Here is a 27809-nt window from a genome sequence, read left to right as displayed (position 1 = left end):
CCATGAGGAGCGCTGGCACATGGCAGCACGAGGACAAGCTGCCAGCCCCTTCCCTTTACTCCGTCTGCTCTGGGGCTCCTGATCCTCCCCACCTTCTGGAACCTTCCTCTGCCTGCTCCAACGCCCCCCTCTGACATCCCATGTCCCAGCTGGGAAGACTGAGCCCAGAGACGCCAGCACAGCCCTTGTCGGATCAGGTGGGGGCAGAACTGCTCCCTGGGCCTCCCAGCTCCACCCTCCCTTGCTGGGATCCTCTACGAGGGCTCACCGTCCCCCCAGGTCCCCCGGTGCCCCCTTCACCTGGGCCCTTGTCCCTGAATGTGAGGCGGGTCATCCCCCGCCAGGCTGGTTGTGTTGCTCCCGCTCTCAGCCTCCACGTGTCCACCCGGGGCCTGGGCTGCTGGGAGGCAAGGCTGGAAGCGCTGCCCAGCTGTGCGGCCCAGAGGCCAGAGGGTCCCGGCTCTGAGCTCCCTGGTTCCGCCCTGCGAGAAGGTGCGTGAGACCCTCCTGGCCCGGCGAGATGGAGCCCGGGGGAGGTTTGGGGACAAAGTTCGCTGTGGCACTGTGCACGTGGCACCTGAACCTTCGTGCTTTTATCTGCCTCACGTCAGCCTGAAAGGGCAGGGGTGGCTGTAAACTCAGGTTCCAGGGGCATCTCTGCCTTACCCCAAAGCGCCACACCCCCACATGGAGGCTGCCGAGTCCAGAGGGCCCGTGCCCACACCACGTGACCCACAGCTGCGCCCACTCTGGGCCCGAGGGGCCTCTGCCCTCCTGTGTGGGGCGCCAACGGGATTAAGAGATGGGCTGCCCCGCCCACGTGCTGCCTCACCCACTGTAGGGTTTGGGCTGTAACCCGCTCTGCCAGGAGGAGTGGAGGCGAGGGCTGGGGGAGGAGGACACCCAGGTGGTAGGAAGGTGCCCGCTGGGGCTGGAGGGGCAGAGGGTCTGGGTCAGGGTGGGGAGGGCAGCTGCCCAAGCAGAGGGGGCCCTGGGGTGGGGGTTTGCTTGTCGCTGGAGCCTCTGGCGAACTTCCATGGCATCCTTTTACATCTCTGCTCTCTCCCTCTGAGCCCCCGTGTGCCCACCCCTGAGCCCTCCCTGCCCCATCGCCCACCCTCACCCACCCTGCCCCTCAGACCCTTGGCCCTCTCCCCCTACTGGGAGCTGCCCTGTCTCTCCTCCCAGCTCTCCATCCCCGCCCCGTTCCTCAGCCTCAGGGGCTCACCCTCTATCCCGTGTGCCCCCCAGGATGCCGCAGCTGAGCCTCTCCTGGCTGGGACTCGACACAGCGGCAGCGTCCCCATGGCTGCTCCTGCTGCTGGTCGGGGCCTCCTGGCTGCTGGCCCGCCTCCTGGCCTGGGCCTGCACCTTCTATGACACCTGCAGCCGCCTCCGCTGTTTCCCGCAGCCCCCGATGCGGAACTGGTTTTGCGGCCACCAGGGCCTGGTGAGTGTGGACGCAGGAACGGTCTCGGAATCAGGTGGACGGGCTTCTGGGGGAGTCAGGAATGGGCTCCGGGTGGGGCTGGGGTCTGGGAGAGGAGAAGCCAGGGAGGCTGAAGGGAGCCCCTGCTTCCTCATCCATCCTCCTGCTCTGCCATCCCAGGCCATCCCTGCATCTTTGGCCCCCTGACCCCCAGCCTGCTTTGGACCCACTTCCTGCCTGCCTGCCCCACATCAGCGCACCGCTGAGGGGCTCCCGAGGGGCTCAATGGAGGCAGATCGCCTGGGGTTCCCGGTCTCCTGGCTGGCCTTGGCCTTCTCAGGGGCGCTGTCCAGGGGCTGCTCCCAGCCTGGCCCGATTCCTTTTGTCTGCTCACTCTGGGCTGCAGCTATTGAGCCCCACGCCCATCCCCAGGGGCACCGCTCCCCACACGCTCCGGTGCCAGGACACCTTCCTCTTATCTGACTCTTACCCCATAAATTGTCCCATTTGGTCTGCTGCACAACAGCTAAATTGACCACTCACTTCCCTTTTCAGAAGGGTTCTACCTCCCACCTGCACATTGACCTTTGACTTGGCCCTGCTCATGCTTAATAAAAGAGTTAATCGTCAAATTTCTTATTATCCATCTCTCCTACTAGACAGGAGCTCTGGGAGCAGACACTATGGTGCCCAGCGCAGGGCTGGCACCCTGCAGGCCCTCAGAAGGCTGATGTCCTAGGTGGTGAACTTGCCTTCCCCTCCCCCGGTCACGGCTGAAAGGATGCTGGTCCAGCTGCTCCCCTCCCCCAGGCCCCCTGAGGAGGGAGCACAGCTTTCCTTTTCTGCCCAGTCTGGGGAAGGACTTTCTGTGATTTTACTGCTCATTATGGCAAAGGTCAGACCAGGGACATTCCTGAGCTCACTGTGAGGGTCGCCTGAGATTCTGGGTCTTGGAATGTTCCCAGTGAGACCCGGGGTCCGCGGGAATGTTCTAGTACTGCAGGTCTGCCTCCTTCTCTGAGGTCTTGGCCATGGGGGCTGGTCTTGGCCACTCTCCCCTCCTCTAGCCACTTTGCTGTGTGACCTCCACTGAGTCACTCTCCCTCTCTGGATCATTCTCTTTGTGGGCCTTGAATTCTCAACATAGGATCATGGGGAACATGGAAGGGATCCTAAATGTGAAAATGACATATGTTCATGTGTCTGGAGCACCTGGGGGTAGTTGTCAGGCTCCCATGGGGCATGTCCGGAGACTGGAGAGGCCACCTCACCAGCAGGCCACCTGCTGTCCTTCACCTTTGGGGCACATGGCCTCAGATTCTTCACTATAAATGGCATGTCTGACGGGCAAGTCCATAGGCTCAGGAGAGATGATAGATGGATATTTGACGGATAGTTGGACAGATGATGGGCAGGGCACGCTCTGCCAGAGGCGGGCCTGTGGAAGGGGCCCATAGGTGGGGGCTGCCCTCCTGATTGGCAGGCAGAGCTCACGGCTCCCCTGGGGCCCGCAGGGGAGGGGCTGCCGGGCTCAGGTCTGCACACCCTCCACTGTGCGAAGAACCAGAGGCCACGTGCACCCGTCAGGACATGAAAGGATGTGGGAGCCAGCCCCAGGGACGAGTCCCGAGGCCACCCTGCTGCCCACTGCCTCCCCATGGGCATCTGCCCCTGTGGCCGGAACCACCCCCAGGAGGAGAACAATCTGACTTCCCCAGCCCAGGCCGGCCTCTGGGTGCAGAGAGCTCACCTCCTCCCTGTGTCCCGGGAGGCACCCTGGGCCGTGGAGAGACCTCCCGGGCCCTGCCTCCCTGAAGGGAAGGCGCAGGGGAAGCAGAGATTCCTCCCTCTGTGCAGACTCCGGCCACACTGTCCCCGGGGCTGCAGGGGGACCTGCCGAGGCTCCATCAGGGTAGGTCACAGCCCTACTCTTGCCTGCAGGTTCCCTCTGATGAACAAGGCTTGAGGTTCATTGTCGAGCAGGTGGCCACCTACTCCGAGGGGTTTAAGATCTGGCTGGGGCCCACCATCCCCCTTGTGGTCTTCTGCCATCCCAACATGATCCGGACAATCAGCAATGCCACAGGTACCGATGCAGAGCTTGTGGGGTGGGCCCCTGGCACATCCCAGGGCATTGAGCCCCTCCACACCCCAGCCTCCGTGCCGCCTCTGCAGGACCCGAGCCCCTCCTCCCCTCTTCTCTCCATCTTCCTCTTTCCTTCATGTAGTCACCAGCCCCCATCTCACTATTTCCTCCTTCCTCTGCCATCTGCCCTTGGCCCTGGTGTCCTAGGCACCATGGACACCCAACAGGCTTCCATCCGAGGCCCTGTCCTTGATTGAGGTGGGTTGAGGACAGGCTGGAAGACTTCCTGGAGGAGGAGTTGCTGGAAAATAGTCTGGAATTACACGCTGAAGTATTTAAAGCAGAGGTCAGAGTGATGCAATGGACATTGATAGCAACTGGCCCCCAGGCGCCGAGCAATGAGGGCTGCAGCTGATGGAGTGTCCAGGCTGCTATTTCTGTGACATCCACCTCTGGTGGGATGGATCCTTCTAGCCGATGCTATGGCTCGTCCCCCCAAGATCATTGTCCTACTCCTCCAGGCTACAGGAATCTCCCAGAAGAGACCCCACCCTAGCCTGGCTCCCTTCCCTTGTCCTCTGCCCTCCCACCCCCAGACAACCAGGCTGAGCAGAGGGGAATGGGCAGCATCTGTCAGGGGCCTGGGCCCTGACACCAAATAGCTGGGTGACTCTTGAAGGTCCCGAGGGGTCCCTGGTTCCCAAGGTCTCTTTCCCTTGTGAGTGGTGGCAACTCAGCACTGTATGGTCTAAGCAAAGGAAAAACTATTGACTATAATGTCAGGGGAGGGTTGTCTTCAGGTGTGGCCGGATCCAGGTCTCAAACAATGTCCTCAGGAAGCTGTCATCATTTTGGGTCATGTTTTTCTTTGTGATGGCTGTGCTCATGCTGGCAAAGATAAGTCCCAGGAACTCAACCACATGGAAAAATTCCCAGCAGTCCAGGCAAAGTCTGAAGATTCACTGTTATTTGTGTGTCCAATTCTCACCCAATCACTGTTCACTGTGACTCTGGCTGCCCCTTCGTGAGGAGTGTAGGGTTCTTAGAGCTGCTGTTCTGGGACCCAGAGCAGTCCAGGGGCTGAGAACGCAAGCCCTGGATCCAGAGAGCCCTGGGCTCGTGTCTCAGGGATGCCACTTACTGTCCAGGAGGCTGTGGACAAGTGACGTCATTGCTCAGAGCCTTGGTTTCCTTATCTAGATGAATGGGTTCAGAGGAGAAAGAAGGTGACCCGGTGTTTGGGATCCAAATGGGGAAACACCCTTTCCGTCCCTGTCAGCAAGGGACCCCTATGTGTCATGTCAAGGATCTGGGGAGGGATTCCAGGGGAGGCTGAGCTGCTGCAGGGGAGTCACAGGGCTCAGGTCTGTGTGTCGGCCCTGCAGGTCCTCCTCTCTGGTCGCCTAGAAGGGTCTGAATTGGCTTCCCTTTGTTCCTCTCCAGATTCGGAGCTCAGAGGAAGGTCTCCTGTACACACAGGGCCTGTCGAGCACTTATGGGGATTTGTGTTGCTGGTGGGTGGGGCCCTGGTATGCGGTCATCCGCATCGTCCACCCGGCCTGCATCAAGCCTGTGCTGTTTGCCCCAGGTAGACACCCCACGGGGTAGAACTTGCCTGCTGCTGAGGTCTCTGTGCTGCCTCCAGATGGGTGGGTGAGCTGAGGGTACAGGAGGGGCTGTGGCAGAGATGCTGGGCCTCTGTCTCCCCTGGACCCCCATCTGCCCGACCTCTGGTCACGTCTGCTCACACTTGGGGCCGTTTGTATGACGTGTGCTGCATGACCGTGTCTGCTCACACTTATGTTTCCACCTGTGTCCTGGTTACGTTGCTATAAGTTATACCGGGTACACCTGGCATATGCTTACACGTGGGATCCAGCAGAGATGCGTCAGGCATGTCTGAGGCCCAGCTGTGGCCACAATAATGTCTTAGAGGCATGTTGGTGTCTGTCTGGCTTTTGTCTGAGATGCCATTTAAGTCACATCTGGGCCACGTTTGGGGTCTGTCAGAGGTGTGGGACCCAGGGTCCCTCTGGCAAATGCCTGAGACCTTATGTGAGTCTTGTGTAAGGCAGGTCTTAGGGTACGGCTGGGTCGCATCTGGTCAACGTCTGTGACATTAATGCGATTGTGTTTAAGTCCTGTCTGGAGCCCGTCTGTGGGGCATGCCACAGTCACGTCACATCATCTTTGGGTCCATGACTGAGCTTATTGCACCATGTCAGGGTGAGTCGTGCATGTTGTGTCATGTCAGGACATGTTAACCTATGTTGCGGCTTTGTCAGATGTCCCAGGATGTTAGAGAGGGCTGGGGCAGACACAGTGTCCGAGGCCCCCATTAAGGTGTTTGTTGAGTGCTGGGCTGAGCTCGGGGGTTTAGGACATGCTGGACCACGTAGGGACCGTGTCAGGTGGCGCAGGTCGTGCTGTGCAAAGCGAGGATGTGTCCGAGCCTGGAGGGTGTGTCTGAGGGCTCTGCCTTTGCTCTGCTCTGTGCTGAAGCCCGGTCTGCACCCCGCTCGCCTCCCCCTCCTTCCTGTTTCCTCTGCTCTTGGCCCCATTCCTGCTGTGCTGGGCATGGAGGGGCGGGATGCTGACCCCTGGCTGGGCGCCTCCAGACCTGCCATAGACCCTCCCCTCCCCCTCCATGGCCCCCGATGGTTTATCTCTCATGTCAGCCACCATCGCACCCAAGGACAAGGTCTTCTATGATTTCCTGAGGCCCTGGCTGGGTGAGTACTGTGGGTGAGGGGGATTGGGGCAGCTTGGGGCCCTAGGGAAGGCGCTGCCCTTGCCCACTCCCCATGGCTGCCTCTACAGGGGACGGGCTCCTGCTGAGTGGTGGGGACAAGTGGAGCAGACACCGCCGCCTGCTGACACCCGCCTTCCACTTCAACATCCTGAAGCCTTACATTAAGATTTTCAATGACAGCGTGAATATCATGCACGTGAGTCTTTTGGACCCAGAGTCAAAGCTGGCTTCTTGGAGGAACGGGGGCTCCGAGACATCTTCTGTGGAGTGATGGCTCTTCTGGGTGGTCGTGGGGCCACTGGCATTTCTTTCTGAGCTTCGTTTCCTCAGCTGTAAAATGGGAATAAGGGTCCCTACATTGCAAGGGGATCAAGATGAGCTCATGGGGTCACGTCCCTGGCACACATTAGGTCCTCAGATGGCGGTAGTTTCCATATTTCTCTCACAGAATCCTGGGACACAGTTGATGATAACGATGAATATTGCAGAGTAGTTATTGCTGAGTAACAAACAGCTCTGAGAAATCGCCCAGGGAAAGGACATCTGGGCTTCCCATTTTTGCCACTCCCGGTAAGAATGCAGGGGTCCCAACAGAGGGTCTCTTTCCTAATCACTTAGTAACAGAAAGATGGCGAAACAGACTTTTTCTGAGAACTTACTATATGCCAGAAATTATATGCCACATCCATGACATATGGAGTCTGAGTTGATTTTCACAACTTTATGTGGTGGATATTATTTTATATCCATTACAGAGGATGAAATTGAGCCTCACAGAGATTAGGGAGCTGGCCCAAGTTCTCACAGCTGCAAGTGAGCTAGTAATTCCGGGATGGGCTTCTAAACTGGTTTGTCCAGCACCAAAGCAGGTCATCGTAATTGTTACTGAACATTTGACAGGTGGACCCCAGAGGAGAGCAGTGAGTTGCCCGGGGCACTCAGAGTGTAGGAGGCAGAGCCAGGACTTGAACCCAGGTCTCCTGACTCGGAACCAGGGGGTCTTCCTGACCTGAAGGCCGGTCCCCCCTGGGGATGGGTGCCTGGGGCCAGGAGGCTGGGTGTGGGGCAGTCCCTCTTGGCGGTCGGGGTGCGGGGTAGCTCGGGAGAGGCAGCTCTCAGCCGCAGCTCTGCCCCTTCCTCCGTCCAGGCCAAGTGGAACCGCCTCATCCATGAGGGCAGCTCCCGTCTGGACATGTTTGAGCACATCAGCCTCATGACCCTGGACAGTCTGCAGAAATGCGTCTTCAGTTTTGACAGCAATTGCCAGGAGTGAGTGCTTGCCGGGGTCTGGGCACATGAGCCACGGACCCAAGGCAGTAGGTGGGGAGGGAAGACTGACGGGCAATTGGGAGGGATGCCCTGGAGGAGGGGGACCAGGGCTGGACAGTGAAGGCTGAGGAGAGGACAGGGAAGGTGTGGTCCTTTTGATAAAGGCCAGGAGGCTAAGATGAGCACAGCACGTGCAACAGTGAGGAGAGCCTTGGAAGAGAGGTTGGAGGGTGAGGCAGGGGTGGATCTTCAGAATATTCAAAAGCCGCGCAAAGGGGCGGGAACTGTGACCTGAGGTTTCCAGGAAGGCATGGGGGGTGTGAGCAGGTGAGGGTCATGGTCAAAGCTGAGCTTGGACATCTGGCTCTAGGGAAGACCAGTTGTCATGTGCACAGTGAGTGGTACTGAAGTTCGATCCCCAGAGACTAAGGGAGGGGAAAATTGGTAACAATGGACCCAGTGACCAATTGGGAGAGGATGAACTTGTGCAATACGGACCGTTTTGGGAAGAAGAGGGGCAAATACTGGGGAGGAGAGAGAGGAGAGGCGCATGATGCCTCAGCTGTGCTCTGGAGCCTGGGGCAGGGAAGCAGCTCACACAGATGGGATGCAGGGAGAGAAGAAAGTCGGGGCGTCCTGTCCCTGGGTCATCCGCACCACGTACGTGCGAGGGCCAGCTGTGCCTGGATGCTCGGTTTTCTGGTGGGGGGCAGCTGCCATCTTCTGGTGGGACCTGCTCTTCAGTCTTCAGAGGAGCTAAGCTGTCGCCTCCCCTCATGCCCTCATCCTGCAGGAAGCCTAGTGAATATATTGCCGCCATTCTGGAGCTCAGCGCCCTTGTGTCAAAACGGAACCAACAGATTCTCCTGCACACGGACTTCCTGTACTACCTCACCCCTGACGGACAGCGCTTCCGCAGGGCCTGCCGCCTGGTGCACAACTTCACAGACGCCGTCATCCAGGAGCGGCGCCGCACCCTCCCCAGTGAGGGCGTTGATGAGTTCCTCCAGGCCAAGGCTAAGGCCAAGACATTGGACTTCATTGATGTGCTCCTGCTCTCCAAGGTGGGCTTCTCTGTGAGCTTCAGACATTGTCTCAGGTTAGTGTCAGGAGCCCTCAGATCTGTGATTTAGTTTTAGCTGCGGTCCTGTGTTTTCTGTCCAGGATGAAGATGGGAAGGAATTGTCAGACCAGGACATCCGAGCTGAAGCTGACACCTTTATGTTTGAGGGTGAGCGTCCCAGTGTGGGACTACAGAGGGGGCAGGGGTGTCTCCATCCCAGGGACTCGTCAGTGCGCCCTGGCCCACCCCATCCTTCCCCATCCTCCCCATGTTCCCTGAGGGCCTGAATGTGAGGACGCTGTCCACCTTCTGGTGCTGAAGCAGCCCAGAGGCCCAAGCCTGTCTGCCTGCCTCTCAGGCCATGACACCACGGCCAGCGGCCTCTCCTGGGTCCTGTACAACCTTGCGAAGCACCCCGAGTACCAGGAGCGCTGCCGCCAGGAGGTGCAAGAGCTCCTGAGGGACCGTGAGCCTAAGGAGATGGCATGGTGAGTGCAGGCGGCCACTGGCCTGTTCCTGAACCCGTCGGTGGCTCTGCTGCCCAGCTGGGGAAGGGGCAAGATCTTTTTGTGGATTCTTCATATTGCTCAGTGGGAATATGAGCAGAGCCCAGAGGCAGGGTCTGGTACTCAACCTGGCTGTTGTGGGAATGTTTGTTGGCTTTGTGGACAGTAGGACCTGGGCTGCTGAGAGAATTGATGACAGTGCTTTAGAGCGTTTGATGCCACTTAGCACATAGGCAGTGAGCACACTTCCCCTCCACTTCCTGGCTTTTGTCTCTGAAGGCACAATTCTTTTTAAACATCTTCGTTCCCTGAATGTTTGCTGGTCTCCTGCCTCCTAAGTCCTTCCATTTAGTTCAGTCCGGAATTCACAGGGGACTCCTGGGGATTAAAGTCAATCAAGTCTTGTCCAGGAACACTTGTATCTTCATCCATCCAGTCTCCTTTTCAGCAAAATCTGCCACACTGCCTTCCCATCCCTAGTTCTGTGCCATCTCTAATTCTTCCCAGCCTCATTCTGGTTCCTGAAGACCCAGGAAGGGCCCAGAGCTGGCCTTTGCTTTTCGGGAGGTCCCAGGTGGGCTAGTGGGAAATAATTTCCAAGTGGAGAGATAATGCCAGCTTAGGAAACTCCTGGCCCGCATGGACAGGGCTGGGCCTGAGAGGAAAGAGGCAAGGCTGGGGGTAGGGGGAGTGTCTCAGCTGAGACCCTGAATGCTTATCAGTAGGTGTTTGGGTGTAGCTGGCGTGCAAGGAGACAGCCTACAGAGAAACGAGGAGGGGGAAAGGAAAGGGAATGAGAGAAGGCAAGAGAGGGAGGAAGGAGATGAGAGAGCGAGAGAGGCTGACGCACAGCGAGAAGGTGAGACGCAGGGAAGACAGCAGAGGCTGACTGTGGAAGACTCGGGAAGCAATGGGGGACCATGTGGAGTGTTTGAGCGGAGGGGGACAGGTCACATCTAGTACCAGAAAGATCTTTCTGAAGCTAGTGGGGGGGACACACTGCAGAGGACAGGCCTTAGAGTGGAGACCAGAGAGGGGATTCTGAGGCCGGAGCCAGGAGGGGCTGGGGCTGGGCCGGAGGCATGGGGCTGGCCGGGCCCTTTGCAGGCGCTACTGTGCACTCCAAGCCTCTGCTCAGCACGGCGGTCCTATGAGGAGGAGATACAGTGTTAGGCTTTTCCAGCCATGAGTTTGAACAAAATTATGCACTTAGTGAAAAAAATATACAAAAATGTTTATGATTTAAAATATGAATTTCTTTCCTAGTCTTTGCCCTAGAGGCGACTCTGTGATTTCCTGTGTGTCCTTCCAGAAGTCTATTCTTATACCCACATATGTATGACATTTCTCTCTGTCTCTCTCCTAATGGGAGAGAGATCTTTTCTTCCTCAAAGTATGAGTTTTGCAATGGTAGTTTTCAAGTACAACAACAATGATGAGAACAAGTTTTTTGCATTAAATGAGACATTCAGAGAAGCCTTTGCACTGAATGAGACATTCCAGCTTCTTGCTAAGATTAACCGGAGGTAGTCAACATCCGTGTACACTGTCACATGCTTATGCATGTGAGTGTTTCAGAAGGGCGATTGCTGAATCAAAGAGAATTTGAGATTTTATAATTTTAATAAGTATTGAAAATTAGAGAAGACGTGTAGAGAGGACTATAGGGTTGTTACTGACTTTTCCCACCCCCAAACTTTATCTATCATCTATCTATCTATCTGTCTATCTATCTATCTATCTATCTATCTATCTATCTATCTATCTATCTATCTATCTATCTATCTACCTATATCTATCTATCATCTATCTATATCATCTATCATCTTTCTGTCATCTACAGTGTATCTATCTATCCATCCATTTATCTGTCATCTTTCTATCTATCTGTCATCTACCTTTTGTCCATAATTACATTTTGCATTTCCATGTAGGTACAGTGTGTAACTTGTTCTTGTACTCAACAGCGTGTCTTACAGCTCTTCCTCTCTTCCTTTCTCGGTACCGCATAGCATTCCATAGTTCACCTCTTTGTTAAGGACACTTATGTAAGTGTTTTCAGTTATAATAGTGCCAAACAGCCTCCTACAGTCTCTGACTGACCTTGAGCCTGCAGTGTGTGATAGGACTTGATCCCTATTTCCTCCTTCTTTTTTTGAGGTCTGAGGGTTTATTTTTTAAATTGAGATATATTTGACATATAACTTGTATTAGTTTTAGGTGTACAACATAATGATATGATATATTCATATATTGTGAAATGATTATCACAGTAAGTTTAGTTAACATCCTTCCACGTACATAGTTACAAATTATTTTTTCTTGTGATGAGAACTTTTGAGGTCTTTTCTCTTAACAACTTTTCAATACACAAGACATTATTGCTCACTATAGTTACCATGCTGTATATTACATCCCCAGAATTATTAATTTTTTTATTAAAGTGTCATTAATATACAATCTTATGTTGGTTTCAAATGCACATTACAGTGGTTCAACTGTTCCTGTGATCAACTTATACTGTTATTGAGAATTATAGTGCCCCTTAATCCCGTTCTCCCTCCCCAATCCCTCCCCTTTAGTAACCACTAATTCCTTCTAGGTGTCTATGAGTCTGCTGCTATTTTGTTCCTTCAGTTTTGCTTTATTTTTATACTCCACAAATGAGTGAAGTCATTTGGTATTTGTCTTCCTCCACCTGACTTATTTTACTGAGCATAATGCCCTCTAGATCCATCCATGTTGTTGCAAATGGTAGGATTTATTTTCTTTTTATGGCTGAATAATATTCCATTGTGTATATGTGCCACATCTTCTTTATCTGTTCATCTATTGATGGACGCTTAGGTTGCTTCCATGTCTCGGCTGTTGTAAGTAGTGCTGTAATAAACATAGGGGTGCATATGTCTTTTCAAACTGGGGATCTTGTTTTCTTCAGGTAAATTCACAAGAGTGCAATTACTGAGTCAAGTGGTATTTCTATTTTTAGATTTTTTGGTAACCTCTGTACTGCTTTTCAGAGCGGTTGCACCAATTTACACTCCCACCAACAGTGTAGGAGGGTTCCTATTTCTCTGCACCCTCGTCAGCATTTGTTATTTCTTGTCTTTTGGATACTGGCCATTCTAATGGGTATGGGGTGATATCTCATTTTGGTTTTAATTTGCATTTCCCTGATGATTAGTGATGTGGAGCATCTTTTCATGTGCCTATTGGCCATTTGTACTTCTTTGGAGAACTGTCTGTTCAGGTCCTACACCCATTTCTTAAACGGGTTATTTGTATTTTGTATGTTGAGGCATATGAGTTCTTTGTATATTTTAGATGTTAACCCCTTATCAGATGAGTCATTTATGAATATATTCTCCCATCCCATAGGGTGCCAATTTGTTCTGATGATGGTGTCTTTTGCTGTACAGAAGCTTTTAGTTTGATGTAGTTCCACTTGTTCATTTTTTATTTTGTTTCCCTTGCCTGAAGAGATGTAGGAAAAAGTTGCTCATGCTTATATTCAAGAGATTTTTGCCTATGTTTTCTTCTAAGAATTTTATGGTTTCATGACTTACATTCAGGTCTTTGATCCATTCTGAGTTTACTTTTGTGTATGGAGTAGGACATAGTGCAGTTCCATTCTCTTACATGTAGCTGTCCAGTTTTGCCGACACCAGTTGTTGAAGAGGCTATCTTTTCCCCATTGTAAATTCATGGCTCCCTTATCATATTTTAATTGACCACAGATGCATGGGTTTGTATCTGGGCTCTCTATTCTCTCTGTTCCATTGATCTATGGGCCTGTGCTTGTGCCAAATTGTTCTGATTACTGTAGCTTTGTAGTAGAGCTTGGAGTCAGGGAGTGTAATTCCCCAGCTCTGTTCTTCTTTCTCAGGATTGCTTTGGCTGTTTGGGGTCTTTTGTGGTTCCATATGAATTTTAGAACTATTTGCTCTAGTTCATTGAAGAATGCTGTTGATATTTTGACAAGGATTGCATTGAATCTGAAATTGCTTTGGGCAGGATGGCCATTTTGACAGTATTAATTCTTCCTAACCATGAGCATGGGATAGATTTCCATTTATTTGTGCCTTCTTTAATTTCTTTCACCAGTGTCATATAATTTTTAGAGTACAGATCTTTCACCTCCTTGGTTAGCTTTATTCCTAGGTATTTTATTCTTTTTGATGCAACTGTAAATGGAATTCTTTTCCTGATTTCTCTTTCTGCTAGTTCACTGTTAGTATATAGGAATGCAACAGATTTTTGAGTATTAATTTTGTATCCAGCAACTTTTGCTGAATTCAGTTATTAGTTCTAGTAGGTTTATGGTAGATTCTTTAGGGTTTTCTGTGTGTAATATCATGTCATCCTAGTGACAGTTTAACTTCTTTGTTACCAATTTGGATGCTTTTTATCTCATTGTGTTGCCTGATTGTCATGGCTAGAACCTCCAGTACTATGTTGAATAAAAGTGGTGAGAGTGGGCATTCTTGTCTTGTTCCTGAACTTAGATGAAAATCTTTCAGTTTTTTGCTATGAAGTATGACGTTGGCTGTGGGCTTGTCATATATGGCCTTTATTATGTTGAGGTACTTGCCCTCAGTACCCACTTTGTTGAGAGTTTTTATCATGAATGGATGTTGAATTTTTTCAAATGCTTTTTCAGCATCTGCTGAGATGATCATGTGATATTTATCCTTTTTGTTAATGTGGTATATGATATTGATTGATTTCTATATAGTGTACCATCGTTGCATCCCTCGAATAAATCCCACTTAGTCATGATGGATGATCTTGTATTTTTGGATTTGGTTTGCTAGTATTTTGTTGAGGATTTTTGCATCTGTGTTCATTAGGTATATTGGTCTGAAATTTTCTTATTTTTTGTTGTGTCTTTGTCTGGTTTTGGTATTAGAGCGATGTTGGCCTCAAAGAATGAGTTTGGAAGTATTCCCTCCTCTTCCACTTTTTGGAATACTTTAAGAAGGATGGGTATTAGCTCTTCATTTAATGTTTGGCAGGATTCAGCTGTGAAGCCACTTATATCTGGACTTTTGTTCATTGGGAGTTTTTTGATTACCAGTTCGATTTCATTGCTGGTAATTTGTCTGTTCAGATTTTCTGTTTCTTCCTTGGTCAGTCTTGGAAGGTTTTATTTTTCTAGGAAGTTTTCCATTTCTTCTAGGTTACCCTATTTATTGACATATAATTTTTCATAGTATTCTCTAATAATTCTTTGTATTTCTGTGGTATCTGTTGTGATTATTCCTTCCTTGTTTCTGATTGTTTACACATGTATGTTCTCTTTTCTGTTTGGTAAGTTTGTCCAGGGATTTATATATTTTGTTTATCTTCTCAAAGAAGAAGTTGCTCCTGGTTTCACTCATTTTTTCTATTGTTTTATTCTTCTCTATTTGACTTATTTCTGCTCTGATCTTTATTATGTACCTCCTTCTGCTAAACTCTGGGCTTCATTTTTTTTCTTTTTTCTAGTTTCTTTAATTGTGATTTTAGACTGTTTATTTGTGATTGTTTTTGTTTCTTGAGTTAAGCCTGTATTGCTATGTATTTCTTAGAACTGCCTTTGCTGCATTCTACAGATTTTGGGCTGTTGTGTTTTTGTTTCATTTGTCTCCATGTATTGCTTGGTCTCTGTTTTAATTTGGTCATTGATCCATTGATAATTGAGAAGCATGTTTGTTAGCTTCCATGTGTTTGTAGGCTTTTTTGTTTTCTTTGCATAATTTCTAATTGCATGCCTTTGTCATCTGAGAAGCTGGTTGGTATAATTTCAATCTTTTTTAATTACTTGAGGCTCTTTTATGGCCTAGTATGTGATCAATTATGGAAAACTTCCCATGTACACTTAAGAAAAAAATGTGTATCCTGCTGGTTTCTGGTAGAATGTCCTCTAGATGTCTTTAAGTCCATTTGATCTAAGGTATTGTTTAGTGTCTCTGTTCCCTTGTTTTCTTTCTGTCTTTTGGTGTGATTGGTGTGTTAAAGTCTCCTAAAATGAATGTGTTGCAATCTATTTCCCCATTTAATTCTGTTTTGTTTGTTTTACAGATTTCATAGTGTCCCTATGTTGAGTGCATCGATATATATAATGGTTATATACTCTTGTTGTACTTACCCATTTATCATTATGTAATGTCCTTGTCTCTTACTACTTTCTTTATTATGAAATTAATTTCATCTGATAGAAGTTCTGCTCATCCTACTTTTTTCTCCCTATTGTTTGCATGGAATATCTTTTTCCATCCCTTCACTTTTAGTCCGTGTATGTCTTTGGGTCTGGAATGAGTCTCTTGTAGGCAGCATATAGACGAGTCTTGTTTCTTTACCGATTCAGTGACTCTGTGTCTTTTGATTGGTACATTCAGTCCATTTACATTTAAGGTAATTATTGATGGATATGTACTTCCTGCCATTTTGTTATTCATTTTCTGGCTGTTTTTTAATAGCTTCTCTCTGTTCCTTTCTCTCTTATACTCTTCTTTTGTTATTGATGGTTTTCTTTAGTGTTGTAATTGGATTTCTCTTTTATTTATTTGTTTGTTTGTTTTTGTGTATTTATTTAGGCTTTAGTTTTGTGGTTACAAAAGGTTCAAGGATAGCTTCCTTACAATATAATAGTCTATGTTATATTGCTGATCACTCTATTTAAAACACAATCTAATGGTAATTTTCTTTCCCCTCCACTTTTTTCATATTAAATGTCATAATCTGCACTTCTTATATATCCCTTGACTGATTTTGTGTATAGTTGGTTTTGTGTTCTTTTATTTTATTTAAATTTCATATTTGCTTGGTAATTAGCTGGTCTACTACCTTCACTGTGGATTTACCTTCACTGGTGAAAGCTATTTAGTCTTAGGGATATTTCCATCTATAGCAGTCCCATTAACATATCCTGTAAGTCTGGCTTAGTGGTGGCCAGTTCCTTCACCTTCTGTTTGTCTGGAAATTGCTTAATCCCTGCTTCAGATGTCACTGATAATCTTGCTGGGTAGAGGATTCTTGGTTGGAGGTCCTCCTTTTTCAGTACATTAACTATGTCCTCCCTTTTGGTCTGTAGAGTTTCTGCTGAGAAGTCTGCTGTTAACTTGATGAGATTTCCTTTATAAATAATCTTTTTTCTCTCTCCATCTGCTTTTAATACTCGGTCCTTGTCCTTGATCTTTGCCATTTTAATTATCATATGCCTTGGTGTTGTCTTCCTGGGGTTCCTTTTGCTAGGGGATCTCTGTGCCTCCATGTCCTGAGTGTCTATTTCCTTTCCCAGAATGGGAGAGTTTTCAACAATTATTTTCTTAAAGAGACTTTCTATCCCTTTGTCTTTATCCTTCCGGTACCCCTTTTATGCAAATATCATTTCATTTGGCTTAGTCACATAGCTCTCTTATTCTTTCATTCCTAGAGATCCTTTCTTCTCTCTGTTCTTCAGCATCTTTGTTTTCCTGTTCTGTACTTTCCATTTCATTTACCATTTCCTCTACATGTTCTAATCTACTCTTAAATCCCTCTTTTGTATGTTTCATTTCAGATACTGTATTCTTCAGGTCTGAGCGGCTCTTTTTCAGGTCTTCTATCTCTTTGTTGAAGTTCTTCCTGAGATCTTGAATACTTTTCTGCAAATCTGTGAGCATGTTTATGACTTTTATTTTGAAATCTTTATCAGGAAGATTGGTGATCTTTATTTCACTTAGCCTTCTTTCTGGGGTTCTGTCCTGTAGTTTTGTTTGGAATTATTTCCCTCTGCCTACTCATTTTGTCAGGGTTTCTGTGTTTCTTCCTTTGTATTCGATGGCTCTGCCATACTTCCTTTCTTATAGAGCAGTAGCTTTATGAAGAAGGAATGCGATGGTGACCATAGCTCAAAGTTCTTTACTCCTTAGTGCCTCGTTGCATTTTGTGAGGGCTTCAGCTGTTGGCATGCAGTGTGCAGGATGTTTTCCTGTCTGTGTTGGTAGTTTGCTTTAGCCACTGCCTTTGTGATCAGCACAGCAGACTCTGCTGCACTTGCTGTGGGTGGCGCCATCCTCTGCCTGGCCTGTAGCAACGGAGAGGCTGCAGGGATAATGGGATGGGCTGGCAGATGTGTAGCTTTGCTCTGGCCACACTGCAACACTGGGCCTGGACACACCAGCAGGGAGGAAGGAGCCCATGGGTTTGGCTTCTGCAGGCACCTCCTGGGTTGAGCTGAAATGGAGCCAAGGAAGCTGGGAGAGTCTCCCACTGCCTGCGAGGTGGCAAAGTCCAACACTGCCACTGGGTCCAGAGTGTGCAGGGAGGAGCCTTGGGGCTGCGCTGCCATCAAGGGGCATGGAACCTCAAGAGTTCCTGATCTGTTGGACTGAGGAAGGACTGGGGAGAGGGTTCTGTCCAACCCTCACCTCTCTGGCCCCCACCCACCGCTGGCAACTCTCTCAAACTGCTGCCTCTGCTCTGGGTCTCAGGACTGCCAAGCATGACTGTCCTCCGCAATGGCCGGAGTCCCAGGATCCCAGAGTATTCCACTGTCTATGGCGTCCAGCCCCACCAATCACCGGAACCCAGTGTAATGTGGGCCCATGATCCTGGACAGATCTCCAGGGCCAGGTGTGCAGTGCTGCTGGGCTCCTCTTCCTCCCCTATTCTGTTTCTCCTTCTCCCACCCATAGGCTGGGAGGGGGGCAGGCTTGGGTCCCACTCTTGACCTTGGCTCTGCCACTTTACCCTTTTCTGTGTGGTCTTCTCTTCTTCCCCAGGTGTAGGTGGTCTTTTCTGCAGTCTTCAGGTCACTTCCAGATTTAGTTGTGTTTGCTGTGTTTTCTTCTTTTATGTGTTTTTGGGAGGAGGTTTCCACCCTGCCTTCCTACTCTGCCATCTTTTTCTGGTAATCTGGCAGCATGGGTACTGTCTCAGGAAAAGCCATGATAAGTCCAAGCACAGAAAGCCAGGTGAGAGGTGCAAGGTCCGAGGTCTGAGGGCCGAGGGTGCCAGCCTCTCCCTGGTAGACTCTCATTCAACTGGCTGTTCAACAGTTGGTAGGCCCTGGAGGTTGGAACTGCGTGTATATGGTGTGATGTCTGGTAATCAGGTGGTCTTCTGTTGAACAGGAGCATCCAATGCACTACCAGGCCTTATTTTCAAAATCCAAAGCTAATGTCTATACCATTCAGGCCCAGAAGTATCTCAAGCTCAAGGGGTCTTCATGAGGGCTGCTTTCCTTGTTTCACTCTGAGGATGTTCAAAGGATTTTGCCAGGCTGTTTTTCAGTGGCTGGTGATGCCATTCCAGCCTGACTTTACAATGCTCTCCATCAGTCATTCTGGGAACTCTGTCTCTATTCCTCTCGCCCAGATAGCTTCTTCCTGGCAGCAGGTGAGATGTCCTATTTCCTCCTTTTTGATAGCTGTACTATTCTACCATACGGCCATGCCATAATTTATCTGAACATCTCCCCATTGATGTATATTTGGCTGTTTCCAGCCTTTTCTTAAGTAAACATGGAGTAGTCAACATCCATGCATACTGACCCATGCTTATGCATGTGAGTCTCTCTCTGGCACAGATTTTCAGAAGGGCAACTGTTGAGTCAAAGACAGTTTGAGTTTTTATCATTTTAATAACTATTGCCAAGCTGTTTCTATGAGTTGAAATTGATAGTACCAGCTTTCCTATACTTTTACCTACAATGTTATTGTATTGGATTTTAAATCTTTGCTAATCTTGGTATTTCCTGTTTTAATGAACATTTCCTTAGGTAATCATTGTTTGCTCATTTGCAGGGGTGCTACTCCCAACACCTTTAAAAAACTGAGGAATAATTGACACAAAGCATTGTATTAGTTTTGGGCATACAACAGAATGATTCAATATTTGTACATATTGCTAAACGACCTGCACAATAAGTCTAGTTAGCATGTGTTTCCATACACAGTGACAGAAATTTTTTTCCTCCCAATGAGAAATTTTAAGATCTACTCTCTTAGCAACTTTCAAATATGCAACATAGTATTATTAACTGTACTCACCATGCTGTTCATTATCCCCATGACTTAATTATTTCTTAACTGAAAGTTCTTATCTCTTGAATCCCTTCTCCCTTTCACCCACCCCCAGCCCACTGCCTCTGTCAATCACCAATTTGTTCTCTGTATAGATGAGCTTGTTTCGTTTAGATTCCACAAATACAGGGGATCGTACGGTATTCGTCGTTCTGTGTCTGACCCATTTTGCTTAACATGATGCCCTCAAGTCCTATCCACATTGTCACAAATGGCAAGATTTCATTCTATTTTTATGGGTGAATGATATTACATTATATATATATCACATTTTCTATATCCATTCATCCATTGATGGAGAATTAGGTTATTTCCAAATATTGGCTATTTTAAATAATGTGGCAATGAATGTGGGTGTATATATACATGTTTGAGTTTCATTTTTGTTTTCTTCAGATAAATGCAATTCCAGAATTGGAACTGCTGGATCATATGGTCGTTCAATCTGATTTTCTTGAGGAACCTCCACACTGTCTTCCATGGTGGCTGCACCAGTTTACATTCCCACCAACGGTGCACAAGGGTTCCCTTTCCTCCACATCCTCGCCAGTATTAGTGATTTCTTTTTTGACACTAGCTCTTTCTAACAGGTGTGAGGTGATAACCCATCATGATTTTGATTTGCATTTCCTGGATAGTTAGTGATGTTTAGCCCCTTTTCATGTACCTGTTGGCCATCTGTATATCCTCTTTAGAAGATGTCTATTCAGATCATTCTTTTTCACATGTTGATAAGCCTTTTGTTTTTCTTTATATGTGAGTGGTAGTCTTTTTTTTTTCTTTTTGCTCTTTTTCTGAGTGATTCTTTTCTTTCATATTTACTTACAAGAATTCATTTGAGAAATTTGTTTTTTGTATCTTGTCTTGCAAAAGATTGTCTTTTGTCTTTGAGGTGTACTTTTAGTTAATTTTTATAGAGTCAAGCTTGTTTAAATTTTCTTTTACAGCCATACTATCCATCCATATCCTAGGGTTTATGGGCTTCCTTTACAGAAGGTTAATTTTTCCCTTAATCATGTGTCTGCCTTCAAGCTCTCTATTCTGCTCCATGGGTCTATTTTCCTGATCCTGCAGCAGTGCCACACTATTTTTTATTACTTTATCTTTGTGATAGGTCTTAATATCTGGTAGAGTGAGTTCCTCCTAATTTTCATTTTTTAATTGACCTGATCAGCTTTTCCTGATCTCTTATCCTTCTAGAAACATTTCAGAGTATGTTTATTGAGTTCCTAAAAATATCAGGTAGATTTCATTTGAATGGAATATCTCCTATTGGTTGACCTGAATATACAACTGACTTGTGGAGAAAGGATTACTTCATAATGTTAACACATACTCTCCTCTCCCAGAGGGTAGAATGGACATTCATTTTTGGATATTCAAATAGTCTTTAGACATTTAATAGACCCTAGATTTTTTTCTTAGTGATCTTATGCTTATTTAGTAAAATTAACCCTGTGATATTTTTGTTGCCATGGTGAATCTTACCTTCTGTTTGGATTGAGAGAAGTTAACAAATTCATTTGGAATACAGAAATTTCACATTTCTCACTAAGCTTCATCCAGGTCTTTTATATCTCATCCTCATCCTCATCACCATCTCTCTTATTGTCTTTTCTAACTGGTTATTTCTGTATAGAAAAACTAATAATTTGTGCACATTAATTTTATGTCCAAGGAACACAGTAAATGCTAAAGATGGAGTCTCTTATCAGTAAGAAAAATAAAGGTCATTTAAAAAAAATTTTGGAAGAACTGAGGGGCTTCCTGTAAAAAACACTAATTCAACGTGCTTCTAATGTCTTATAACAAGATAGCATCCAAATGAATTAAAGATTTAAAATAGAGGAAGCCATGGATAATGACTTTATAGTTCCAGAGTAGGGAATTTCCTATTCTTGCCACAAATCAGAAGATATGTAATAAAGAGTTTGATATACTGATAAATGAAAAAGATACAGAGCAGTACGCAAAGAGTATCATATGCTACTATATGTTTTTAAGATGCACCAAAGGAGCCCTGGAAGGATACAGAAAAATAAAAACCTAGGCAAACTGTAAGGAGAGAAATGAGTGGTACTGAGATATAAGAATGGTGTTTTGTAGTTTTCCATTTTGAACCAGCTAACTGTATCAGGTACTAAAAATTTAAATCACCGCACAAAACAAAGGGATTAAAGAAAAAGAATTCATCCCCCTTACTGGATCTTCAATAGTTATGAAAGTTTTCAGTGGTTTCTCTTGTGTTCTCTGAGTATAAAATCACCATCTGCCAAAAATGACATGTTTACCCCCACATTTCGAATTGCATTAATGTGTTCTCTTGTCTAATTGCATTATCTAGCATCTCTACTATGGTGATAAATAAGAGTAAAACATTGGCTCATTTCTTTTCTTTCTTACTCATTTGCCTTTTGATTTTCCTTTCTTTTTTTTTCGTGTTGTTTTTTTTGCATTTACTATGAAAATCTTATTTATTTCTGAAGCATATTTGGTTATTTCTTTTACAAATATTTTATGAGAAATAATTAACCTATGTTTATTTAAACACATTCAGATATATATCCAAGATGTTTCTTATCATTAAACATATAATGTGCCTGTAACACCTTGGTACTTTTGAGTAGTACAGAGAACATAGGCCTTCCTCCCTGAAAAGAGCTTCTGCTTCTATAAAAATTGTGTTGCACTCAATTATTTCCATAAATATTAGTAATAACATTGGTCAACTCTTGTGGCATGAATACTTAAAAGAAATTTCAGTCTGACCAATATTTGCTTGCAAAGCAGCCACATCTGTTAATGGTAACTCAAAAAAAGGACATGAGCCCTTTCAAAGAGAGGAGCTGTTCAGTCTCTGCTTAGGCACAGTGACATTTAAGAAGTTCTTTTTATTCTGTGGTCAATATTGAGAAGGATTACAAAATTGTAACAATTAAGGACTTGTTTTCTAAAGAAATGTGCAATATCCTAGAAACTGGAATTCTACACCCCCCTGCTGGATTTTCTGGTTTATAAGATTATTATTATTTTTTTTTTTTTGAGAGGGCATCTCTCATATTTATTGATCAAATGGTTGTTAACAGTTAACAACAATAAATATTCTGTACAGGGGACTCAATGCACAATCATTAATCTACCCCAAGCCTAATTCTCATCAGTCTCTGATCTTCTGAAGCACAACAAACAAGTTCTTACATGGTGAACAAATTCTTACATAGTGAATAAGTTCTTACATGGTGAACAGGACAAGGGCAGTCATCACAGAAACTTTCGGTTTTGATCACGCATCATGAACTATAAACAATCAGGTCAGATATGAATATTCATTTGATTTTTATACTTGATTTATATGTGAATCCCACATTTCTCCCTTATTATTATTATTATATATATATTTTTAAATAAAATGCTGAAGTGGTAGGTAGATGAAAGATAAAGGTAGAAAACATAGTTTAGTGCTGTGAGAGGGCAAATGTAGATGATCAGGTGTGTGCGTGTAGGCTAAGTATTAATCCAAGCTAGACAAGGGCAACAAAACATCCACGGATGCAGAAGATTTCTCTCAAAAATTGGAAGAATTATGATACTCGGTAAATTCGATATGAGGCATGAATTCTATTTAAGGGTTGTAATTAGGAAGGAATGATTTTGCTTTCTTGCCATAAAAAAAACTTTATTTTTATGTGCATTTGTAAACCTTTTTTATGGTTAGCTTCTGGTGGTATATTTTGCCCAGGAAAGCTTCTAAAAATACCCAGCTAAATTTTCTCTGCTACTTCTTTGATACTGTTTTTCTTTCTTTCTTTTATTTCTTAAAACCACTTCATTAAAGTAGATTGACATACAAAAAGCTGTGCACATTTCATATAGAAAACTAATGAGCTTGGAGGGATTTTACCCATCTGGGATTTACTTTCTTTTAAGGAGAGGGAATCTCATGGGGCACAAGGAGGGCTGGTGGAGGTGGCCCCTGTTTTTTTTCTCCCTGGGTAATTGTTGGTGGGGGTTCCTTAGGGACGACCTGGCCCAGTTGCCCTTCCTGACCATGTGCATCAAGGAGAGTCTGCGCCTGCACCCCCCAGTCCCAGTCATCTCCCGCCGCTGTACCCAGGACCTTGTGCTCCCACACGGTCGAGTCATCCCCAAAGGTGCTCCCGAGGACAGGGGACTGGCGGGTGTGGGGTGGTGGGGGGAGTGGCATGGGGTGTGACTGGGAGACTCCTGGGCAGGAGAAGGGGCCTATCAGAGGAGAAACCTCTTCCTGACTCGCCCCTCCTCCCCCACAGGTGTGACCTGCCTCGTCAGCGTTTTTGCAACCCACCACAACCCATCCGTGTGGCCAGACCCCGAGGTGCTGCCTCCCCTGACTCCCTGCTCCTCCGTGTCCACACCCCTAGGGGTCCCTGGGGAGGGTACAGGGCTCTGGCCTGGCAAATCAGAAGTCACCTTCCCCATCATACACATCTTCGCCTCTCCAAAGCTGACTGTCCTGGGTGACCCCACCCAGCAGCCCTTCCTTGGCCTCCCCCCAGGTCTATGACCCCTCTCGCTTTGAGCCAGAAAACATCAAGAAGAGGTCACCTCTGGCATATATCCCCTTTTCTGCAGGGCCCAGGTGAGGCCAGCGGGCACCTTAGGTGGGGATGGGGTGGTGGGGACGGGGGTCTGGGGCTGAGATCCCAAGCATGACTGTGGGGGCGGGAAGGGGGACATGGAAAGTGGTGGCACTTGCCGGTCTCCTTCCCTGCCCTTCCCCAGGAGTTACAGGTGAGGATCTGGGGCATGAGGACTGGGCGGGGCCGAGGATGGGTCCCAGACGTGCTCAGAACCCTTTTCCCCGTCTGCTGGTCCCAGTTTGGGGCTGGAGTCTGGGTCGGATTCAGGGCCTATGCGAGCCCCCGTGGGGGTCCCAGGCATGGTAAGCCCCGTTCTCTGTCCCTGCTGGATGAGATGGGGGTCCCGGGCCAGGATCCACGTGCAGTGGGGCAGGGATGAGGTTCCGGGGCGCAGTCAGAGCCCCCACTTCCCTCCGCAGGAACTGTATCGGGCAGACGTTTGCCATGGCCGAGATGAAGGTGGCCCTGGCGCTCACGCTGCTGCGCTTCCGCGTCCTGCCTGATGACCAGGAGCCGCGCAGGAAGCCAGAGCTGGTCCTGCGCGCGGGGGGTGGACTTTGGCTGCGGGTGGAGCCGCTGAGCGGGGGCGCGCCCTGACAACCTCCCCCTCCCGCACACTCCACCGACTGGCTTGGGTGGGTCAGTCTGCTGTACACACCCCAGTTTGCAGATTCCCAGGAATAAAATTGTTGCTGTCGCCTCTTTCCTAGCCTATTCTACAGCCAGCGGTGCACTTGGACCTGTGTGCTGGTCAGGTGGTGGGCGGGCTGGTGACTCTGAGCACAAGAGCCTGACTCCCTCTGCAGCTGACCACAAGGCCGCCATGCTGATTGAGAGGTCTCCCAGAGCCCAAGCGTGGATTTTTTTCTGTGGACAGTAGAGAGCCATGGGAGGTGTTTGAGCATGAGAGCAACCAGGCTTCAGGATGTGCTTAAGAGGCACCTTTGAGGCTCAGAGTCAAAGAGGAGCTCCCTCTGTCGGAGATTGATTCTTGGGGCTGCTAGTGCCTCCCCCACGGAGGTCCCTGGCAGCCCAGAGCACTTTGCAGGGAGCGTCTGCAGCCCGCGCCCTGGCAGCCTCTCCAGGACCCTGTTCCCTTCCTGCTCTTGCCAACAGCCCCACTCCCGTGTCTGCTCCTCCCTGTCAGTCCCGTTGGCCACCCCCTGCCCTGTCTTCAGCAAGCCCGTTCTCTTTCCTTCTCTGGGGCCCCTGATGCCATCCAGGCAGCCTGGCCCATAACCGATACCGGCTGAGCCCCCGCGATGTGCTGGGTGCTCCCATAAGGGTGTGAGGAGGAGGCTCATCTCCAGCGTCCTCCCCTGTGCTCATCACAGGCCCCGCGGTCCATCTCTGGTGGGGCAGGGCCAGGGCCATCTGCGGCTCTTGACGTTCAAAGCCAGACCTTGGGCTCAGGTCTCGGCTCTGCCCTGTGACTTGGGCAAGTCAATTGCCCTCTCTGTGCCTCAGTCTCCTCAGCTGTGTAACGGAGACCACAGCAGTTCCCATCTCAGGATGCCTCTAGGACTGCACGAGAAGGACTCAGAGGTGTGCTCCGCACACAGTACGGGCTCAGTATTTGTGGCCGCAATGGCTTTTTCTCTCCAAGAGCCTGGCTCCTAAGGCATGTTTCCTTGAAGACTATTATTTCCGTGATGAATCTTAAGAACTCGGAACTCCCAGGCAAGCCTTCTAAGGTTTGTGCTCATGGCATCAGCTCCTTGCACCTTGGGGGCCATGCCCAGCGGAAGCTCACAGCAGTACCCTGCTCCCCGTATTGACTTCCTTTCATAGCTGGAGGGACTGAGCCCCACCGAGCCCCTGCTGAGCCCTGGACCCTTCTCTCCAGCTCGTCTGCCCCCTCACTGCACCCAGTCGCTCTGGCCTCCCCTCTGCTCTCCTGATCCACCCGGTCCTTCTCCACTCGGGGCCTTTGCACATGCTGTTCCCTGTGTGGGGTGCTCTGTGCTCAGCTCTTCTGTGACTGACGCTCATTATTCAAGGCTCAGCTGAAACGTCACCTCCTCAGAGTTCTTCCTTCACTACTGAAGTACTACCCCACCCCAGTTCATTTCTATCCCACTATGCCCTTTACTCCCCTTACAGCTCTTATCATCATCTGAAATGATCTTGTTTACTTAATTGTGCGGACTGTTTGCTAAGGTTTAAAATATCCACAGTTTCATCTGTAAGAAGCTGCAAGGGCTTTTGAGGCTGACCTGGCCCCAGAGCATAGACAGTGGATAAATGGCCCAGTGATTCTATATGCTCTCAGTGAAAAGATTCAGTGCAAGGAGGAATTTCACACGTTCTGTGGTAGGGTGGGCCCTGCAAAACACATCACAGCAATACAACACATCACTGATTCTACTGGGGAAGAAAAAAATGGAGCCACAGTTACAAGTTTAGAACCCTTGAGTTTGGCACAGGTGAATAGACATTTTTCTGCAGGACTTCTCAGAGCATTTAAAATTCGAACATGGCTGAGCATCTTGAAAAAGGCCCCAAGTATGGACTACTTTGCAAATAAGGATGCTAACGCAAGGGGTTGAAAATTTCCCGAGTGTATATTATGCACTAGCCCCCCAATGACATGGCAATGGAGACCCAAGTCTCCAAGCCTGTAAGGGGAGCTTGGATTTGAATGTGGATCTGAGGGGAAGCTTGGTACAGAATTAGGAGTCATGCTTCCAAGGAGGCCTCTGTAGAAATTATAAGCTTACATTTAAACCATGGGAGTAATAGGAGAGGACGGAAAATTGAAGAATCTCCTTTGGGACATGTGGTGTAGGTGGGACGCACACATGCACAATCAGTAAATCAAGCCCGTGGTTGCTCCAGCTCTCTGATGAACAGAGAGAAAACAGAGCAGAGCATGCTAAAGCCCTAACCTCTCCAAGTAAGGTTTCTCTAAATCCAGCAACTGGGAAGAGCCCTGGAGACTGGCCACCAGCTCCCCGCCCCCAGTGTCTCCCGCTCCTACCCAAGCACAGCCTCCCTATCAACATCTCCCATCGGAGTGGTACTTTTGTTATAAATGATGAACATGCATGGACACCTTATTACCCAAAGTCCGCACTTCACATTAGATTCACTCTTGGTGTTGTGCAGTCTATGGATTTTGACAGACGGATAATGACATGGTTGAAAATGAGGATTGTCTGTTCAAAATGAGGATTGTCTGCATAAGGAGAGAATGAAATAAAATCACACATGAAAACTGGAAATTTCAAAGCAATAGAGATTTGAGGACAGGATCCCAAATCCCTGCATTTACTAGAACAGGACTTAATGGATTCCTGTTTTGTTTTGTGTCTAAAATTTACACTTCTGTCCCTGACAATTGAAGTAGTCTCCACCAGATGGAAAGGACCCTAGGAGCCTGTCACGCGTTCTACAGTGAAATGGGGAATCATCTCCCCACTCATACGGTGTGCCTCGCCTCTGTTTGAAGCCTCCCTTCCTCCCCGGGTGGGCCATTTACTCTTTGGGGACCTTTAATCATGAAAAAACTCTTTTTCTCATGAATGGTCCAGATTTCAGATAGTTACTGATACCGTTTCATGGTGTAACATTCTCATACACATGGGAGGCATTTAGTTCAATGCCTAGAAAACTATTTTAAAAATCACGATATGATTTCTATTTGCTTTGAGGCACTAATATAGATATGCAACACTTTGATTCATTTATTCATGTTCATTTGAATTTTCTCCTCACTATGAGACAAACACCAGGAGGGCAGGGGCTTTATCTCGCTCTCTCTGTGCTTGAATTCCCTGGAACACAAAGGGCCCAATGAGCATTGGATGAATGAATGAATGGGTAAGCTCTCTGGGCATGGGGTAAGGTGATGAAGTAGTTGGTGGGCTCAGGTCCCTGCTGAGTGATGAAACATTACCTAGCATGTATTGAGCACTTACTAAGTGCCAGCAGTTTACATGCAGCACATCACAAGGTAGCTGGTATTACTATTCATCTGTTTATTTGCAGGTGGAAGCTCACAGAGGTCAATTTACAAAGTTTACACAGCCAGGAG

General features: G+C 47.8%; 1 protein-coding gene across 2 annotated transcripts; it reads left to right on the top strand.

Moving 5' to 3' along the window:
* The first annotated feature begins 789 nt into the window (after positions 1 to 789).
* On the top strand, positions 790 to 24476 carry LOC130680053 (cytochrome P450 4F3-like). Of its 2 annotated transcripts, none has more exons than XM_057490057.1 (13): positions 790 to 918; positions 1252 to 1450; positions 4959 to 5103; positions 6194 to 6247; positions 6336 to 6463; positions 7415 to 7536; positions 8330 to 8600; positions 8701 to 8767; positions 8958 to 9087; positions 23172 to 23305; positions 23444 to 23508; positions 23690 to 23772; positions 24193 to 24476. In XM_057490057.1, exons 2-13 carry the CDS (start codon positions 1253 to 1255, stop codon positions 24368 to 24370), a joined length of 1575 nt encoding a protein of 524 aa, XP_057346040.1. In that variant the 5' UTR covers positions 790 to 918; position 1252; the 3' UTR covers positions 24371 to 24476. The 2 variants fall into 2 exon arrangements, with proteins under 2 accessions (XP_057346040.1, XP_057346039.1); XM_057490056.1 differs by lacking the exon at positions 4959 to 5103 and adding an exon at positions 3371 to 3515.
* Positions 24477 to 27809: the final 3333 nt, after the last annotated feature.

The sequence above is a fragment of the Manis pentadactyla genome, chromosome 12 (assembly GCF_030020395.1).
Source record: "Manis pentadactyla isolate mManPen7 chromosome 12, mManPen7.hap1, whole genome shotgun sequence".
Lineage (NCBI taxonomy): Eukaryota > Metazoa > Chordata > Mammalia > Pholidota > Manidae > Manis > Manis pentadactyla.
Note: the sequence above shows the minus strand (reverse complement) of the source record. Positions and strands in the feature narration are given on the sequence as shown.